At 45.8% G+C, this 18,983-nt stretch overlaps 2 protein-coding genes across 3 annotated transcripts; one reads left to right on the forward strand and one right to left on the reverse strand.

Moving 5' to 3' along the window:
* Nucleotides 1-246: 246 nt before the first annotated feature.
* Nucleotides 247-14,320, reverse strand: CEP104 (centrosomal protein 104). 2 transcript variants are annotated; one of them, XM_039727599.1, is made up of 22 exons: nucleotides 14,206-14,320; nucleotides 13,604-13,767; nucleotides 12,925-13,098; nucleotides 12,468-12,606; nucleotides 12,091-12,156; nucleotides 11,595-11,671; nucleotides 11,283-11,451; nucleotides 10,858-11,016; nucleotides 10,025-10,255; nucleotides 9,614-9,814; nucleotides 8,940-9,107; nucleotides 8,196-8,369; nucleotides 7,653-7,829; nucleotides 7,031-7,237; nucleotides 6,339-6,455; nucleotides 5,801-5,837; nucleotides 5,652-5,724; nucleotides 4,938-5,046; nucleotides 4,539-4,677; nucleotides 3,793-3,860; nucleotides 3,482-3,572; nucleotides 247-2,313 (listed from the first exon to the last, which is right to left on the reverse strand). In XM_039727599.1, the coding sequence occupies exons 2-22, from the start codon at nucleotides 13,714-13,716 to the stop codon at nucleotides 2,180-2,182; spliced, it is 2,823 nt and encodes a 940-aa protein (XP_039583533.1). In that variant the 5' UTR covers nucleotides 13,717-13,767; nucleotides 14,206-14,320; the 3' UTR covers nucleotides 247-2,179. The 2 variants fall into 2 exon arrangements, with proteins under 2 accessions (XP_039583533.1, XP_039583532.1); XM_039727598.1 differs by lacking the exon at nucleotides 14,206-14,320 and having other exon boundaries at nucleotides 13,604-14,169.
* Nucleotides 14,321-14,360: 40 nt separating this feature from the next.
* Nucleotides 14,361-18,444, forward strand: DFFB (DNA fragmentation factor subunit beta). Its single transcript, XM_039727600.1, has 7 exons — nucleotides 14,361-14,483; nucleotides 14,892-15,018; nucleotides 15,098-15,286; nucleotides 16,006-16,085; nucleotides 16,237-16,410; nucleotides 16,784-16,884; nucleotides 17,361-18,444. The coding sequence occupies exons 1-7, from the start codon at nucleotides 14,370-14,372 to the stop codon at nucleotides 17,575-17,577; spliced, it is 1,002 nt and encodes a 333-aa protein (XP_039583534.1). The 5' UTR covers nucleotides 14,361-14,369; the 3' UTR covers nucleotides 17,578-18,444.
* Nucleotides 18,445-18,983: the final 539 nt, after the last annotated feature.

The raw sequence follows: 18,983 nt of genomic DNA on the forward strand, positions 1-18,983 counted from the left end.
GCACACACTGGTACGAGTCACACAGGTCCAGTTACAGCTCACACACCTGTACAGCTCACACATGTACAGCACACACTGGTACAAGTCACACAGGCACGGCTCACACAGGTCCAGATACAGCTCACACACAGGTACAGGTCCCACTGGCTCAGCTCACACAGGTACAGCACTCACAGGTACCACAGCCTCACCCCACTCTGTACCCATTTCCATTGCAGCAGGTGGAAAATGCACACATACCCTCCAGACTGGCTAAAGTAATTTATTAAATATGTGCAATAAAAATAACTGACATTTAATATAAGTGACTCCTTTTCTTGATAAAATCTCCCAGATTTCAGTATGTGATTTGCTCATCCAGCACTTAGGAACATGCAATCACTAAAAATTGCTCTCTTGGGGTAGTGGAACACCAAGAGGTCTTTGGGATGAGATCAACTCCTCCACACATGGACAGGGGCTGCTCTGGAGCCATCTCTGCAGTGACACATGAAAACACCTCAGCTGACACTCAGGCACAGCTCAAATGGACAGAGATCACACAGAACCAGCCCTGAGCTCAGGAGCACACTGTGTCCTTGCTTTCCCCATTGTTGCCAAATCCAGGTTCCAGAACAACACTTTGCAGATCTTCTTTTACTGCCCAGACCCACACCTGTGCAATTGGTTTTCTCTGGAACATTTTGCACAAGACTTGGTGGCACAGCACCAAACCTCATGGTGTTTTCACTCCAGTGTTTATTTTGCCACTGCAGCAAATCCAGGTTGTTAAGGAGTAAATCCAGCTTTAAACATGACACTGGTGGTACTACTGTACTCCAAAAGGGTCCCTTCACATTCTAAAAAATTGCTATTTTATCACCACTAAGTTATTTCCTTAGTGTACCACAGAGTAGTTTTCATCCTACACCTCTGAGCAAGATCAATGGCTATTTTGATATATTTATTATTTATTCAGCATAGAGAATCAGGCTCTCAAATAAGAACCCATGTCACTAAAGGGAAAATAAAAATACCTATATATATGTTCCTAATGTGTGTATAAATATTGAAATATGTATTTGGAAGAGTTAGAGAAACAATTTATACAAAGAATTTTGAAATCCAAGCACACTGATCCACGTGGAAAAGCCATAAGCTGGTAGGCAGGCTGCAGGCAAACTAGAAAGACTGTATTAGAAAATCAGCTCTATATACACAACAACACCACAAAGTCACTCCAGGGGAGCAAAAACCCCCAAATTTCCCCTCATATTTATAATGACTACTCATTCCTGTGCCCATGGTACCAATTCCAGACTGGAAAGCAACAGCTGGAATGTTAAAGAGAGAATGTTAGAGATGTGAGAATGGCTGCTTTGGTACAAAGCTTCATGCCTTGGGTCTTCATAGACTTTGTCTCTCTGAAGCTGTTCAAGACACGTGCTCCAGTCTGTGCATGGTTATTTTAATCAATATCTTACTAGAGGAGCTCAGTATTTGAGCTGAAAGTGCACTAAAGCAGGCAAATAGGTCTACATTTACTAATGCAAGCTCTTCAGGGCCCAACCAAGATAATTTTTTCATTTCTGTAAGGGGCCATTTCTTGGTGACACAGACTTGGAGGGTTTATTTTAACCCTCCTGCCAAGAGGGCTCCTAAGGCACTTGGTGCACAGTGAGAGAGGCCACAATGTCCTGTCACCTCCTGCACAGTGGCACAACACAGGAAAACATCCAGCCAGCCCTCTGGCTTTTCAATTTGGTGCAAATTCCTGGGGTTGAGCAGTGCTTTGGGTGCAGCTCTGCTGCCTTTAGAACCCTAAATCTGACACACACACAAGGCCAGGCTTCCCCCCTGTGTGGTTCCTGTTCCTCGAGCACCAGGAAAGAGACTTCTCTCCCCTGACATAATTAATATCTTTGAACCCATTAAATTATAGACTGATTGGAAAGAAGAGCATAGTACTCTGTCAAAATAATCTTTTTGTCCCAGAATATTTGGTATTTCCAACATGAGCATTCCTAGCAAAGCAAAGCTCAGTGCTGCAATGACAGCAACGCCATGGGGATCACACCAGGCACTGCTCAAGGCTAAAAACAACCCACATAAAAGATGATACAAGTTGTCTACGATTTTTAGATAGCTCAGAACAGCCATGTGCCCAGTTATTCAGACAAAGGAAGAAATACTTGTCCTGTCATCGCTTGGAGTATGTTTTGCCAGCGTTTTTATTTGAGCCCCCTCGAGTTCTGATCTTGCCTCCTATTGAAGGAGATTGAAACTTTGCTCCTGAAGGACCTGGTCTCCTTAAATAGTGGCCAACTACTTTGGCTGCAAAGAGAAAAACAGAGATCATTATTACAAGCACATCTAGTCCCAGGAGTGAATTTAATTCCACTGTTTTGATTCCCAAGATCTGTTAAGTCTGAATGACTGAAGCAACCAGCAGCTGGCAGGCACTGAGCAAGTTCCACACCAGCAGGGGTCAGACTGAATGCTCAGGGCTCCTTTCCTCCCTCCAGCAATTAGCTCTGGAATCAAAGCTTATCCAGGCAGGATTTGCTTCCATTTCCAGATTTTAAGCAGCAACAAACTAACAACTGACTGCTATCTCATTAGCCAGTACAAACAGCAAAGCTGAGGACAGACAGACAGGACTGTGGATCCAGTTTAACACTGAAAAGTGCTAAGTTTAACCCCCCCCATGATTCACTTAGGTCAGCTGCAATGGGCAATTCCACAGCTCTTTCCAGGAATTTGGAATAGTGACGTGCAGGTATGAGCAGAGCACAGCTCACAGCAGGTGAACTCTCAGCACAGCTGACTAAAAAACCCCAAAGAGTCTGAAGGAGGAAAGGTTTGGAGATTACTGGCCAAAAGTTCTGGTGCTGCAGGCAGTTTGTTTAACTTCTGTGTTCTGCAAATAAAAGGATTTTCCATGTTCTTCATAAAGGCAACTGTTGAAAAAAACACCACCTGACATCATCAATGTCTCTTTGATGGTGAAAAAGCTGCACAATGATAAATCTGTCAGGTTCCTGAGTCTGTACTGGAAAGGAAAAGCAGTGCACAGCACTCACTGTTCAGTTCACCCTGTAATTAGGATCAGATTAGCAACCTTTGATTGGACACTAAAAGCTAAATCAGGCTCTGGTTCCCTGTGTCAGCATTCAAGAGCTTTCCAGAACACTTTTCAGCTGATTGTTCTATTCATGGTCATCCTGTTCTGCAGAAAAAATCCCTGAACTGATCAATTTATCAAATCTGCCAGTTTTCCTCACGAGCTGAGCTCGTGTCCTCCTCTGAACATGATTGTTATTGCTTGATTTTGGGAATTTGCTCCCCAGGCACAGTGCTCCAGCACAAGAACCCTCACTCAGCTCACCCAAATGCACATCAGGAGTTGCACAGACCCAGCTCTTGGGGACGTAACACTTTTCTTAAGCAAGGGCAACACAGTAAAAAGTATAAATGTTATTATCATGAACTGATGTCTTACCAGGCTGCACCAGAATGGTTTTGTTCAGGAGGGATGTCCTCCGCTGGTTCATTTTGCAGCCATCTCTGTTCATCAGGTGAGATCTCCAGGCCTGAAGTCAATTACAAAGCAATGATAGCACAACTCCAGCAAAATTAGCATTAATTGTGTACACACTTTGTATCAACAGCACTTTAACCTGCTTTTTCAAACTATGAGCTCCTTGCTATTAAATAGAAATTAATATCTCCATTATTTTAATATATCTTGAAAGGTCCCTCATAATAAACCAACCCATAACAACATCTGCCCAGTGTGAAGGGTGGCCTCACCTCTTCTCCAGGAGGAAAGTTCTCATGGCACAAAGGGCAGTGGTTTGCCACATGTTCTGGTTTGGCAGCTGAAATTGTTGGAAAAATAATGTAAGAATTGCAAAGAGAGGCTAATTTCAGACACAAGAAGAGAACTGCAGAGCAAGTAGCATAAAACTACCCCATGGCTAACCCAGTTCTTGCCCCATTACCATTACCTGCTCCCAAAGAAGACCTGTGTTTAATCATCTTCATCAAAACAATATAAAAAAGAATCTCAGAACCCAGAATCACATGGATTGGAAGGAACCTTAAAGATCATCCTGTTCCCACTTGTCCTGTCAGTTCAGGCCCTTCTAAACAGCCTCTCTCCACCTCTCTTGTAGCCCCTTCAGCCTCTACTGGAAGGTCACAGTTAGGTCACCCCAAAGCCTTTTCTTCTCCAGGCAATCCCAATTCTCTCATTTCCCCACAGCAGAGGTGATCCATGCCTCTGATCAACTTGGTGCCTCCTCTGAACTAACTCCAAAACAGGGATATGTCCTTTCTGTGCTGGGATAGTGCTTCATCTACAGGAATATGGAAGAGATTTTCCAGTCTTCTCACTCAACCTCCCAACTCAGGCATTTATTCCAAATCTTTTCCCTCCTGAGGATTTACTTAGATCCCTAAGTCTGAAACACAAGCAGCCCAACTTGCCAAAGATCCCTCCTGGTGTTTGAAATGTGAATGTCTGATGTTCCACCTTCCTGTTTGGAGCTACTCACGATTGCAAATCCTGCTCTTGATGTGTTTGGGCAGCTCATCCCTGGGCACGGCCTCTCTGCAGCGTGGGCACCTCCCAAAGCTGCCCCTTTTGTCACAGTCAGTCAGCAGGTGCTCTGTCAGGCTGCAGATCTCCAGCATCTGCAACACAGCCAGCAAGGTTTGTGCTGAGCAAACAGAGATGGGATTCATCAGCTCAGCCTCACCTTCCAAAATGACAAAGGGAAAATTTAATTTCAGTTATTAACTCATTTTCCATTGGTGCTCTTCTCCAAAAGCACAACCCAAATCCCACGGGTGTGTTCAGAATTCACCTGCCCAAGTGTTAAATATCTTGCAATGCCTCTAAACCACAATAAGAGCAGTCCATGCCTCAGAAGCTCTGGGAAGCTCAGTCTGACCTGTTTGCAGTGCTCACAGCGGGTTAGCATGGGGCAGTGCTTCCAGTAGTGCAGATCCAACCCTTCCTCAGTGAAGGTCTCGTTCCTTTCACCACAAAATATACACAAGCTGGGGAAAAAATACAAACATCAGTGACTTCAGAGAGAAATTGATGAGCCCTGCTCCTTCTGTTCCAAACTATTCTCAAAAACACCCCATATCTTGAAGAGTTTCTTTTCCCTCTGTAGAGCTGAGCTTAGGATGGGGCAGGTACCAGCTTGTAATTTAGGGTAAATACAACCACAGAGCATTTTTTTCTTAGAGAATGATTAATTCTACAGAAGTTCTGAGAGCACCTCACTAAAACTGGCTTTCCTAGCTCCAGAATTTCCAAGGGCTTCTTCTATGCCCTCCCCTTACAACACCCAGCAAAGCCCCACTATATTTTTCCCTTATTTTACACTGGCAGCTGAACATTAAACAGTGGCTATTTCTTAGCCCACAAGCAAATAATCAGAAAAAAAAAAAAGTACAAAGTCACACTATCCAAGCACTTCAAAGAAAAGCACCTAGGATTGACTGGTGACCATTTAAAATCTGTTAGAAGAGATTTTAGTCTTTATTGTTTCACTGCTGAAGGAATTAGCTTTGATCTACTGGAAAAATGTTGTTACTGTTAGGAGCTCACAGGTGACATCAAGGGCTTAAGGTGATTAGAGGCTCATCTCACTTACTTATCCAGGTAATTTGCAACAGAGGAAAGCTCCTCCTGAATCTCTGCTGCTGTAGCTTCATATACCTGGTAACCTGTAAGGAAAGAACTATTAAAGCAAGATCACGTTTTAATTCATCTACATTTCTTAACTTATTTGAAACTACCTACCTTGATTCTCTGTCTTCTGAAAATAAGATTCTTTCTCCTATCAAACAAAGAAATTTAACTCAGAAATTTGCCTTCCAGACAGAAAGGAAATTCAGTATTCTGATTTCTGTCTGGAATTTAAAATTTAGAAGCAGAGCCATTGCACTACAACATTCATGCTTCTGGTTCTAGGGAAAATCACTTGTATTAAGGTGTATTATTTGTATTATTAAAATTTTTGTATTATTGTATTATTTTATATTATAAAGGTATGATAGATATTACATAACATTATGCTACATTATATTATATTATATTATATTATATTATATTATATTATATTATATTATATTATATTATATTATATTATTCAAATTTTACACTAAGTTAGGAGGAACAGCACCCCAGATTTTAAGCTGGACTGCTGAGGAGAAAAGTCACCAAGGGTATGTCTAGAGTTTCTCACTCTTTTCAATAAGACAACACCAATGCTCATTATCTAAGTCCATGATATCCAAGGAGCAAAGGATTAAACAACCTTAGACTGAAACATGCTCACCTCTTCAGCTTCAACCTCTGCTTGTAACTCTAACTTCAGAGCTGCTGGGTAGCCTTTTAGAATTTGCATTACATCCTGTGTCTGTTTCTCTGCTTCTGCTGCTGCTTTTCTCTGTGCCTGGCAGGAAATATTCTGTCAGCTCCAAAAGCTTTGGTACCATCCCTCATACACAAGAGATTGCAAAACACATCAGCACAAAATTCGTGGTTGATGCAGGACAGGAAATGTCCTGCTTGGTTAAGTGATGGATGTGATACAGTGATAGCTCCCTCTTCCCAAATTCCTCTACACTACCTGAAAGGAACACTTGGCACAGCTTCTGGGCTTACTGTTCCCAAGGACTGACAGCAGAAAATAGCATTTGTGCTTTTTCCAAACTGCTTGTCCATCTCAGCATTCCTTGTTGGCTTTATTCCCTGGAGTGAGTACAGGGAATACACTGAGCTATCCATGCTAAGGAACACCAAACACACACCTGGAGTGAGGCAGAGGTCCATGGGGCAGTCTTGTCTGTCCCCACAGAAAGAATAAACTCTGTGGTGCAACGCCCTTGGGAATTGGCTGGGGAGGGAGTTCATGGGATCCTACACTCTGCTACCCATGCACTGTCCAATCCAGCCACGAAATCAGGACACCACTCAGCCAAACACCACATCTGAAGTGGCCCTGTACATTCTGCCTCTCTTACATACCCTCACTTGACCTTCAGAAGATTTCCCATCGATTTTGGCAAAGCCCTCAAAGAGAGTTTTGTAGCGCACGGTCCTGCGGGCGCCGGCGTCGTCCAGAGGGAAATATTCCAGCACAGCTGCCCTGTGCTCCCTGTACATGGCAAAGATGATCCTCAGCACCACCTCACGCACCTCATGAGCCCTGTGCTCCAGAGCTCCCGTGGCAAACTGGAAATAATGACAAAAAAATGATGTCTCTCTTTTCTCCCACTTTTAAGGATTGGTTTATTAGTCCAAGACTTTCCTGCAGCAGGAGAAATCTCCCTACAAGACAGGTTTTTGCAAATACCTTTTAACTCATTGGTTCTTTTTTCCAGATATTAACATCTTGCTTCATAGAATCCCAGAGTGGTTTGGGTTGGAAAGGATCTTAAAGCTCATCTCATTCCATCCCATACCATGGCAGGGACACTTCTCACTAGACCAGGTTGCTCCAAGCCCTGTCCAACCTGGACTAAAATTACCAGCACTGTTCGTCAGGGGAACACACCTCTCCAGGAATTCTCAAGCACTCCAAAAAACCAGACAAGCCCCCAGGAAACCATCAGAAAATCCTCCATGTGCTGTAACCTCAACCTCTTACCTTCATGACATTGTTGACAGTAAACCCAGAGTTTTCAGTCCCCATGGCTCCCAAGAGAGATTCCACCAGTTCCACACGACTCATTGCCAGGTGTGTTGGGGAGTTTGGTTTTAATGCTTTAAGCAGGTGCACTGGAATAATCTGGAGAGATTTTACTTCAGGGCACAGTGCCATTTCCTAGAAACACACAGAGTCAGTGAGCACACAGATGCTGGATAAGGACAATTACCTGTCTCTGCAAAGCAGAGTTTTCTCATCTCTGTAACTTGCAGTGAAGAACACAAGAGTCACACCTGCAGCAGCAGCAGGTGCCCCAGACTGCCCCAGGTGACCCTGATTTGGCAGAGGGTTGGACTGGATGATCTCCAAAGAGCCCTTCCAACCCTAGCTGTTCTGTGATAAGTTGTGATAAGATTCTGTGATAAGATTCTAAAATTCTGTGATAAACTATAACACTTCAAAGCAGCCAACCCTGGTCCCACAGTCCACTCTGATCAGGTGTTTCTCACCTATGAGCTCCCTAATTTGAAGGGAAACACCCACCTGGATGAGGGTTGAAGCCAGAAGACGAAGGCGGGATGAAGAGTCTCCTGTTCTGGAAAGCAAATGTGGCAGGGTTGCTTCCACACAATGAGAAGTTTCTAGCTTCCCCAGTTTGTGTTTTGGTATATACTGGGTAACTATCATTTTCAAAAGTTTCAGGGAAGCCTGAAAAACCTAAGTTAAAGAGGAAAAAGGAAACACTGAGCAAAAACAGCACAGAACCCCGTTTTCAGAGAATGCAACAAGATCTGTTCTTAATCTGGAATTACAGTAACACCCTTAATGGAAGCTACTTCAGACAACTGTCTTCCACAAAACCTGCTGCTAGGACTCAGGTGAAAGGCCTCAGAAATCGTTTCATAAAGAGTACCAGATTGATCTTCTTCTTCTTTTCTTATTTAAGGTTTATTTGATGCTCAAGTGTCCTTCAGATAAGTGCAGTACTTTGAGCTAGAAACTAGAAGTTATTTCATTGTATTTCAGATTTAACAAAGAAAAAGGATCAACCTCACTGCACATTTACTGCATCAGCTCATGGCTCAGCCCAGGGCAGTTTTCCCCATCTGTTCAACTCCAGACATTTCCCAGTTGTTTTGGGAGTTTTGAGGGGCTTTGTTTTGGTTTTTGGTTTTTTTTTATTCAACAGTAGCTTTATAAACTATTTGTTCAAAGTATCCTAACCCCAAGAGTCTACAATTTTGGCTGCCAGTTCTTCACTGGAGCACCAAACTTATCCCAACTTACTGAAGATACAGTGTCTTTGATGGCCCTCCTCGCAAGGAAAACAGCAGCCCTCAGCATGTCCCTTAAATCCTCCTTTGGAGTGTCCACTGACACTTCCATCAGCTTCTTGTACACAGTCAGTAAAGCATCTTCTCGACATGACCAAGTTCTGGAATATGCTTCTAAAACCTGAGCACAGAAAAATCTATCTATTAAAAAGTCCCTACAGATATTTCAATTCATAGTTAACATTTTTATAAAGAACCAGCCTCAAAAGAACATATGAACTGAAGTGTGAAGTCCCCAGATGTTCCCCACAGGAATCTGGCTTTATTAAAAGCACACATTTTGAAATGAGATGAGTGAAATGGGATTAACAGGTCAGGTTCATGGAGCCCTTCCAGGCACAGGGAGGGTTTCTCTCCCTGCAAGACAGTGGCAAGTTATGGGTGTTCTGGGTCCATACCCTAAAGCAGTCTGCTGGATCCTGTCTGTTTATCAGCACATCAAGTAATCAACATCAAAGCTACAGATTGGTAGAAATGCTGGAAACAGGCACCCAAAGAGCCAAGGTCAAATTTTAAGCTCAGATTTCAAAATAGCAGCTCTAAACACATAAAAATCCTCTCAACATAGAGCACAATAACCCATGGGTTTGTTTTACTGGGTTTTGGGTTTGTTTTACTGGTTTTTACCAAAGTCTCTCCAAAAACTTCCACAACAGGGCTGGCTTCCCTCAGTGCCTTCTGTGTGGGTTGTGGCTCCCCAGCATTGCCAGTCCTTGGAGTATCACCCACATCCTCCTCAGTCACCTCTGGCTCAACACAGGCAACAGCTGCATCCACCTGCTTGCAGGTAGTTGGGAGAGGTCTCTCATCATAAGGTAAAATTTCAACCTAGCAGAAAAGATAAATTTTGTTGTTCTGGAAATGACTCAGATGTGAAGTGGTTTTATCACTAATTGGATTCACCTCAGTGCAATTTTCTCACATCAAAGCAGCACCACATCCCAGTTAACCATGAGAATAACCACATTATTTGGAAGGTTGGACATAAGATTGTTTGCTCTGACAGGTTTCTGTAGTAACAGAGGGAACACTACTCACATTTTTCTTGGACAACACTTCCTTGGAGGTTGTGGGCTGAGTCCGAGGAGAAAGAGGGGACTGGTAGGGAGCAACAGGCTCAGAAGAAATGGGATCCACCAACTGCTCTTCCAGCACAGGCTCTGCCCTCAGGGGCTCTCCTTGGGGTGGGTCTGAAGGCTCGGGAGGGCAGCTCTGGGGGCTCTCAGTGCCACTCACAGATCCCAAAGGCAACTCGGGTGGCTTTTGCATCTGAGAAAGGGAAGAAGATTTTTACAGCAAGGCTAAATATGTGCTAAAATCAGTCAGTACAGCCACAACTCTGTCAACGGGGTTCTGGTGATTTCAAGTAAATATTGAACCTGGCTCACAGGTGTGTCATCATTCCCACTGGATGCAGCTTTAGGAAACAGTCAGAAAATAATTCTGTGTGGGTGCATGTGTGGAGAGATTATAAAACTTCCTCTTCTGAGCACATTACATAACTGTATGGATATAAAAAATCACATGGATTCTGTGTGGTTAGCTTTGATATCACCCTAAGCCTCCTCTACCCCTCCAAAATATAAGAAAATACCTTATTCATTTGTATCAGATAGTCTTGAAATTATGCAAAACATTCAGGATTCTAATGCCATTTTCCTGAGACCTCAACAGTTTAATGGGATTTATAGAGAACTAACCATGTTCATAAAACACCACATTGAGAGTCTTAGGTTGAAGAAATCCACAATCCAAAGAGAAAACTGAAATGCTTGAGTAAATCTCAATTTCCATTAACCTGTGAATGAAGTTTGGCTGCTCTGCCATTTCTGTTTGGAACACCCTCCTGAGTCTGGACTAACTGCACCCACCAGCAGCTGTGCATCCAGGAGGTCGTGCAGCTCCAGCTGCTGGTACACCTTCAGCCTGTACTCATCCATCTGCTCCTTCTTCTTCTTGGCAAGGTCATAATCCTCCTTCTCTACCGCGTAACGCTTCTCCACCTCGTACCGGCCGAGCCGCTCGCCCACCTAGGATTGGCACAAATCACCTTGGAATCATCTTACTGAGCATTCCCTGGAATCACTCTACAGAGCACTTCTTGGAATCACCCTCCTCTACTTGTTTCATTGCTTCCAGCCAAATTATTCAACCAAGCTATCTGATTTTAAAATTAATCTTTTCATTTTTGATAAAAATATATCGAAAATCAATACGATTCCACACAAACAGCAAGGCCCTGCTGGGCCACTGGAGCTCTGCTCCACTTAGGTGTCAAAAAATCTTCCAACAACACCTTCTGCAAATCTGCAATGGCCTGTTTGAGCTTCTTGGCGTGGTCATAGCACTCGAGATGCACAGCTTCCCTCTTCTTCTCATCCAGCCTCCGGATTATCTGAGCCACTTCTGGGTCCTGGTACATGTCAAAGGCCAAATCATCCAGAGGGGAAATGGAGTCACGTTTCCTGAAGGCAGAAAATGAATCAAGTAAACCACAATAAGGCAGGCTTCTCTTTTCATTAGCAGGGAATTAACAAAACACAGACATCAACAACTGCTTTACACCAAGCAGAGGTTTTGCCAGGGTACATGCAAAGGACAAACTTACCCAATGTAAGTTCCATCTAAGGCAGGGTCATCCAATTTAATTCCCAAGTAGTGATCTATCAGCATCTCTCTGGAAGGCTTTGGAAAGGTGAAAAAAAAAATCTTAATGCACATTCACCAGCATCAGGGGTGTGTGTATGTGTGTGTGAGTGTGTGTGTGTGTGTGTGTGTGTGTGTGTGTGTGTGTGTGTGTGTTCAAGACAGAATTCTGACTTGCCACAACCAACATCAGCTCTGCAATGTGGAGCACTTGTGTTTTGGGACACATTGAAGCAAGAGAACCTGGAGACAATGAAAATGTCCCAGCTGATTATATTTTATTTTTTGTATTCCCACATTAGGCTCAAATTTCTTGCTTTAAGAGAACATTATAAATAAATTAATGCAACACAGCTCTGCTGAAGAACTGGCACAAGAAAGGTTCATCCCATTACTCCAGGAAGCTGTACTTGAAGAAATGGAGCATCAGTAAAAGGACAGGGATGCTTTGGACTTACACTGCTCATGCTGTCAATGCCATAGTCTGCTGGATCCCCAATGATGTTCACAGCTACCAGGGCAACCTGCAGAAATTCACAGAAAATGGAAATGTGTAAGCTCATTCCTTTGACCCTGCTGTGTAGCTAAACCTCAGCACAAACAGGAGTGACAGAATGTGCCCTTGACTTGTTTGCTCTGGATGAGGTGCATCCACCTGATCCCAACTCACTTCTAACCTGTTATTTGTGTTTTGTGCTTTAAAACAAACTTAAATAAACACAGGAGCTTTCAACCAACATTTTTTTGCTTCTACAAATCAAGGGAGCAAATTTCTGTGCCTGCTCTTTGCTATGGAAGTGTCACCTAGGTTACCAGCTAAGGACTTCTAACTCACCTGCCCATACAAGTTGTATTTATTGACATAATTTTTATGGAAAATCAGCTTCAGGTACTGGCCAACTGCATCCATGTACACAGATTTCAACTCTCGAGCTCTGAAATCAGTCTTCTCATTGTCTGAGAGCGGGACATAACTGGGAAGGAAAACGTAACACATGAGCAGAGGATACATCCAAACACACAGGTGGGTTTCTGACCCTCAGGTTTAAAACTCCCTCATAACTGAAACAACTGTGAAACCTCCCTCATAACCTCACAACTGAAATAACTGTGCTGCCACATGGCAAGGCAATTCTCCTGCATCTCCAGCTTTGTCACAGATCTACACAAGTCCAGGATCTCCCAGCTGCTCACACAGCATGACCAATCACACACAGCCCACACTGGGTATTATTTTCCCCTGAATCTTTTCTGATCAAGGCAATAAACTGATCCAGAACTTTCTGTCTCACCCAAGTCTCTGAAACCTCTCTGACTGATAGGGAGCAAAGTATTCAGGCAGGCTTTCACTGATGTAGAACTCAATTTTGCTCGCAATCATGTACTGGTGAGCGAGCAGCTGCAGCTTCCGGATCCGACACCTCTCCACCAGCTGCAGGGTGATCTCCTGGGGGTACTGGCAGAGCCTGAAAGAGACACAGTTTCTCAATTCAATCATCATTCTAAAGTGGACTTCACTTCCAACTCGAGCAACATTTCACTATGGAACTTTCAAGTTGTGAATTGTAAGCCAATGTTATAAATATTGTAAGAATCCCAAGAGTAGAGTGGAAACACTTTTCCCTTTACTGTGTGCACATCTTCAGGTGCCCCACACATGTTTAGAAGATGTGCTGAGGCAAATGGATTTTTCACACTAAACCAAAGCAGTTGCAACTCCAAGACTGTCAAGAACAAAAACAGTTCCCATTTTCATTTTCCAGGACTTTATTTAAATATAATGCAGTGCCTTTAGGTGTTAACCAAGGTGCTTTTTTCCCCTCCAGGCTGAGGGATTAAAGTAACTTTATTTTGTTTTATCAGTTTGGTTTGGGATCCTCTAAACTGCTCTGACCGTGCATGGTACCTCTGCCACTCATTTTAAACTTGGAGGTTCTGAAATTCAGTGCTCCAAGACCATCCCCACAGTACCTGGGCGAGCGCCACCCGTTCACTGTCGGCGCATGAACCATCAGCTCCCGAGCACTGAACCCATCCTCGTGTCCCGACGAGCTGACCACCGTGAAACCGATCTTGTGTGGCATCCTGGGCAGAGCAGCTGGTCACAGCCACGGCCTTCAAGCTTAAACTCATCCCTGGAAGGGAGACAGAAACCACTGAGGCACCACAGTCAAAGAATTGCATCCTGAGGTCTGTTGGGTGAGTAGATGATGAGTGCAAATATATATTCCCTTTAATTAACATTGGCACCCTAAATATTCTTTTGGTGCGGGTTTGATCAGTGCTGAGCAAAATGAGGATTTCAATCACTTGCAGAGCAATGTGCCAATAAATTAAACCTGCTAGTCCAAGATGGACCTTGAAACTAAGAGTTCCAAATGCATCCAGGAGCAACCTGTACCAAAAGTGTAGCTGCACCAAGCTCTGGGTGTCGGAGTCACACGAACAAAAACCAAAGCACAAGGTCAGTTCAGTCTTTTTGGCAAAGCAACACGCCCATCGCGGCTACTGCCGGGGACACAGCACCGGGAGCACCACTGCCCAACCCCGGCCCCGTCCCTCCCTCCCCTCACCGGCCCCAACCCCGCAGCCGGCGCAGGCCCGAAGGGTCACGGCCGCGCCGCTCCGGGAGCACAGCCAGGCCGGGCGGCGGACAAAGCAGGCGGGAGCCCGGCGGGGCCCGCGGGGATCCCGGGGGCGGAGGGAGAGCGGGGCGCGGGGGGGAACCGGGCCGGCCATGGCGGAGCCGCTGCGGCCCTTCCGCCTGCGCGGCTGCGGCAGCCCGCAGAAGTTCGGCGTGGCGGCCGGGAGCCTGCGCGGGTTGCTGAGGAAGGGCTGCCGGCTGCTGGAGGTGCGGGGCGGGACGGGCGGGGGGCTGCCGGGTGCCGGGACGATACCAGGCTGGGATGCTGCTTATGGATGCGGGGCGGATCTGGCGATGCTGGACGGGGCCGGGACTAGCGGGTGCCGCAGCTCCGGGCCGGGCTGGAGCTGCCCGCTGCGGTCGGGGTCCCGCCCGGAGCCGGGGTCTCACCCACCCGGAGCCGGGGTCTCACCCACCCGGAGCAGGGGTCCAGCCCGGAGCCGGGGTCCCGCCCGGAGCCGGGGTCCAGCCCGGAGCCGGGGTCCCGCCCGGAGCAGGGGTCTCACCCACCCGGAGCAGGGGTCCAGCCTGGAGCCGGGGTCTCACCCGGAGCCGGGGTCTCGCCCGGAGCCGGGGTCTCACCCGGAGCCGGGGTCTCACCCGCCCGAGGGGCAGCTTCCCTTGGCAGGCAGCCGCCTGTGCCTGTACGAGGACGGCACGGAGCTGACCGAGAGCTACTTCCGAGCGCTGCCGCCGCAGACGGAGCTGGTGCTGCTGGGCCCCGGGGAGAGCTGGCGGGGCTGTGAGTGCGGGGCCGGGCGGGGGGCGCGGGGACAGCGGCGGCCCCGGGGGCTCAGCCGGTGCCGCCTCGCCTGCCCCAGGTGCCAGCGACATCGAGCTGCTCCTGGCCGCGTTCTGCAGCCAGCAGGGCGCTCTGGTGGAGGCTGCGCGGAGGCTGCTGACCGACGAGCGGGCTCCCCACAGGCAGAAGCTGCTGGCGGATCTTATCCACAACCTGAGCGAAAACATCCTGGCCGAGAACAGGGAGGATGATAAGAAATGGTTTGAAGGTGAGTTTGTTGCCGTAGGAAGCTGCTACGGGACTCCCGGGTCTTGCTCTGCTCTGAAAAGTCACTTCTGTCAGTTTTGTTGCTCTTAAAGCAAAGTTTGGGAGCTCTTCTGGCTGGTGGGATTGGGGACTTGGTCAGGGCTTTAGTTATCCCTTCCATTAGCACGTGTAATTAGATTTCTTTAAAATACATGCACATTTAGTATCTAAAGCTAAATGTGTCAGTAGTTTAGTATCAAAGCTAAAATGTTTTTTTTAAAAATGGTGTTCCCTATTGGTTTAATAAAGATAACTCTGAAATGCATTTCCCTCATTAATATAAATCTGCATTTATGATGTTTTAATGATTTCCTAATAGTATATGGATAATTGGGACATCTCTGCCAGCTAACTGTGCTTTATGATCTCTTTACAATCTGCAAGTCTCCCTTCCCATTCCCAAGCCATTACTGCAGTTCTTCCCCAACAATTGTTTTCCTTTCACAATGTCTTGGCATTCCACATAGAGAGTGACAAGAAACATAACAATACCAGCTACTGCTCTCTCAGCAGATGCTCTACAGCATTCTTTTAAGTGTTTAAGAGCAGGGTAGTCCTGAACCACTAAAATAAAAATGGGAAATTAAAAAACCTGTGCAGCCTGAGTTAGTGGAAAGCCAGCATGAGCTCCCAGCTGGGCAGGAGCTGTGCTGAGGTACAAAATAATCTCGTTCCCTCCAGGGCTGGAGTCTCGGTTCAAGAACAAATCCAGCTACCTGCGGCATAGCTGTGAGAGCAGAATGCGGGGCTACATGAGAGAGGTAAAAGTTTCTGTTGAAGTAACTTACGTCAAGCTGTAACAGTAGTTCTGTGGCTGCAGGAATATAAAGTATTTCTACAGCTGTGATTGTAGAAAAGAGCCTCAGGCTGCCACAGGAACTGAGGAGTGATTGCTGGGTTTCCTCCCTCTAGGTTAGTGGTTTTATTTCAAACGTTCATCCTGCAGCACAGGATGCCTACAGAGGGATAATGGACCTGATGGCAGATAAACTGAAATCCGTGAAGTACAACGGGTGCTACTTTGACAGAAGGGAGGAGGAGGAGGCAGCACGCCTGTGCACCGCAGAGGGGTGGTTCTCCTGTCAGGTACCTGCAGCCTTCCTGAAGAATCACCGAATGGTTTGGGTGGGAAGGGACGTTAAAGGGGCACATTTCACTAGCCCAGTTTGCTCCCAGCCCCATCCAGCCCAGCTTTGGACACTTCCAGGGATCCAGGGGCAGCCACAGCTTCTCTGGGCACCCTGTGCCAGGGCCTCCCCACCCTCACAGGGAAGAATTTCTTCTGCATAACTGACTTAAACTTCCCCTTTTTTCAGTTTGATCCCATCCTCCCCTCAGCACCAGAGGAAGGAAACAGCTTCCTGGGTGCAGTGTCAGGCTGGGGGGATGTGGGTGCAGGATCTCTCTGGCTCACTAGCATGTGGCAGGACCATGCTGTGACAAGTGACACCTTTCACAGGGCCCTTTTGACAGAGATGACTGCCCCTGTAAGCATTCCATCAACCCCTACAGCAACAGGGAAAGCAGGATCCTCTTCAGCACCTGGAACCTCGACCACGTGTATGTACAAAATGTTAATCCAGACCCACCTGCTTTGTGGCCTTCAGCTTCACCAGAAAGGTTCAGCCTTAGTCCCTTCCCCGCGCTGTGCAGTCAGCTCTGCTGTGAATATGTGCTGAGAAAAGGTGCTGGGATGCTGCAGCTGCTGTGAGAACAAAACCCTGAAGACAGATGAAATGCTGCCTCTCATTAGCTGCTTTGCTTCTGTGCAGATTTTCTGTGTATGGAAGCAAACCCCTCCTCGCTGCACTATCCGTGTGAATTCTCCTCTCCAGCAAAACCCCCTCTGAACCATTTCAAATGTTGGTGTGAAGTAAACAAGATTTGCTAAACTAATTTCCTTGGGGAAAAAAAATCATATGCCTAGTAACGGAGAAAGAATTCCAGTTCTGCCTGGCTCTGAAAGGAAGATGGAGGCTTGATTATTCTGAAAAAACTCCTGATGGCAATATTGTCTTCTCTTTTGTGTCCCCAAGAATTGAGAAGAAACGTGCTGTTGTCCCAGAACTGGCAGAAGCTGTCAAAACACGAGACGGGAGAGAAGTGAACTGGGAATACTTCTATCAGCTGCTGTTTACCCTGGATAATTTAAAACTCGTACATATTGCTTGCCATAAGAAAACCAATCATAACCTCAGCTGTGACAAAACCAGAATTTACAGAAAGAGGAAGCAAACCCATGAGATTTCCTAGTGCTGTCTCTGTTAGGGACCTGCTGCCTTTTTCAATCATGTCAGCCTGTTGTTTTTAAATAGCTCCAATTTCTTAAATAAGAACTATTTGAAAATCCCTGGCACAAGACTGGCTGGGTAACCAAACCAGAGCCTCACAAAGCACACTCCAATATCCCATTTAATTGTCCTCTCCTGCCTTCCCACTCCTTACAAGCTTCCCTCAAATCAAGTGTGATAAAGGTACAAAATGAGCCAGAGGCTGACTCTGATTCTACCCTGTCATCTCTGCCCAATGTTGGCCCAAAATTCACAGTACACAGAAATGAAACTTGGACAAAACTTTTTTTTTACAAACTAACCTGCAGGGGCTCATAGACTCCTGTTCCTCTGGAGATCAAACCAAAGAAGGATTTAGGATCACGTTTTATCTGTGCCTTTTTCAGGTAGCTTCAGGAATGCCAAAGGTGGCTCAGCAGCAGAGTGCCAAACTTCTGCCCTCATCCCCACCCGCCCCTTTGCCATTGCTTCAGATGTGCATCTCCTAGAAAGAAGAGTAAGGCTATGGCTTTTTTTTTTTTGCTTTTTCCACCTTTGTTTGCCATCTTCCCTGCTGATTTCCCTCTCCTTTCTAACACTTTCTGCCTCCAGCCTGAGTTTGCTTGACACACCAGCAGAAAGGACAGCTATAATGATTATGTTTACAGTAATGTTTACCCACTGCCTTGGAGAACATTGTTTTGGTAAAACATTTCCTACCTCAGGCAACAAATCAGGAATAGTTCAATTTTTTACTTGAATTTTTTTTAATACCAGCTGATAGCAACTGAACTTTTGGGATTGTCAATGTAGATCGTGTGAACATTTTAAATTAAAAAATGCCCCCACATCTGTGTGTGTGTGAGTACATGAAGGTACACAAGACATTAATCAGGGGTGACAGAGCATGAAGGGAAATGTGTGTATGAATTGAGCACCAGCTACTTACTGCTCTGTAAATAATTAGGAAAAGCTCTATTTTCCCCTCATATTGTTGGTCCTGGACCAGTTAGTCCAGATGAAATTGTGTGGAAATGATATTTCTGCCTGAGCCCCAAATTACTGGGTCTTGGAAGCTTTGCTACAGACAGTATTGATTTTACTTTAAACAACAAACTCAGTCCCCTCCCAAAACCTGCAATCTGAAAAGCTAGGAGGTGCATTTTTAACACGGGATTTCTAATTCCACTGCATCTAATTGATCTTTCCTGCACTCTTTGACACTGGGCAGGGCAGCACTGGCAGGATTCTGATGACAAACACAGTGTCACCTGTGTGGCTGAAAATGCATTTTGCAAGTGAAATGAATGTCTGTGTGAAACTGTGTTTGCTAGAAAGAGCCAGCAGCAAACAGCACTGAAGGAATGCTGGGAGGAGCTGCTGCAACAC

The sequence above is a fragment of the Passer montanus genome, unplaced genomic scaffold (assembly GCF_014805655.1).
Source record: "Passer montanus isolate IOZ18808 unplaced genomic scaffold, ASM1480565v1 scaffold62, whole genome shotgun sequence".
NCBI classification, from domain to species: domain Eukaryota; kingdom Metazoa; phylum Chordata; class Aves; order Passeriformes; family Passeridae; genus Passer; species Passer montanus.

Bases quoted from the DNA above. Each gene is read 5' to 3' on its own strand.
- DFFB (XM_039727600.1), top strand. From the start codon at position 14,370: ATGGCGGAGCCGCTGCGGCCCTTCCGCCTGCGCGGCTGCGGCAGCCCG. The intron at 15,019-15,097 runs GTGAGTGCGGGG...CGCCTGCCCCAG, and splicing joins CGGGGAGAGCTGGCGGGGCT to GTGCCAGCGACATCGAGCTG. The intron at 16,885-17,360 runs GTATGTACAAAA...TGTGTCCCCAAG, and splicing joins ACCTGGAACCTCGACCACGT to AATTGAGAAGAAACGTGCTG.
- CEP104 (XM_039727599.1), bottom strand. From the start codon at position 13,716: ATGCCACACAAGATCGGTTTCACGGTGGTCAGCTCGTCGGGACACGAG. The intron at 13,099-13,603 runs GTACTGTGGGGA...TGTCTCTTTCAG, and splicing joins AACGGGTGGCGCTCGCCCAG to GCTCTGCCAGTACCCCCAGG. The intron at 5,838-6,338 runs GTGAGCATGTTT...TTTGTTTGATAG, and splicing joins CAGAGGTTGAAGCTGAAGAG to GAGAAAGAATCTTATTTTCA.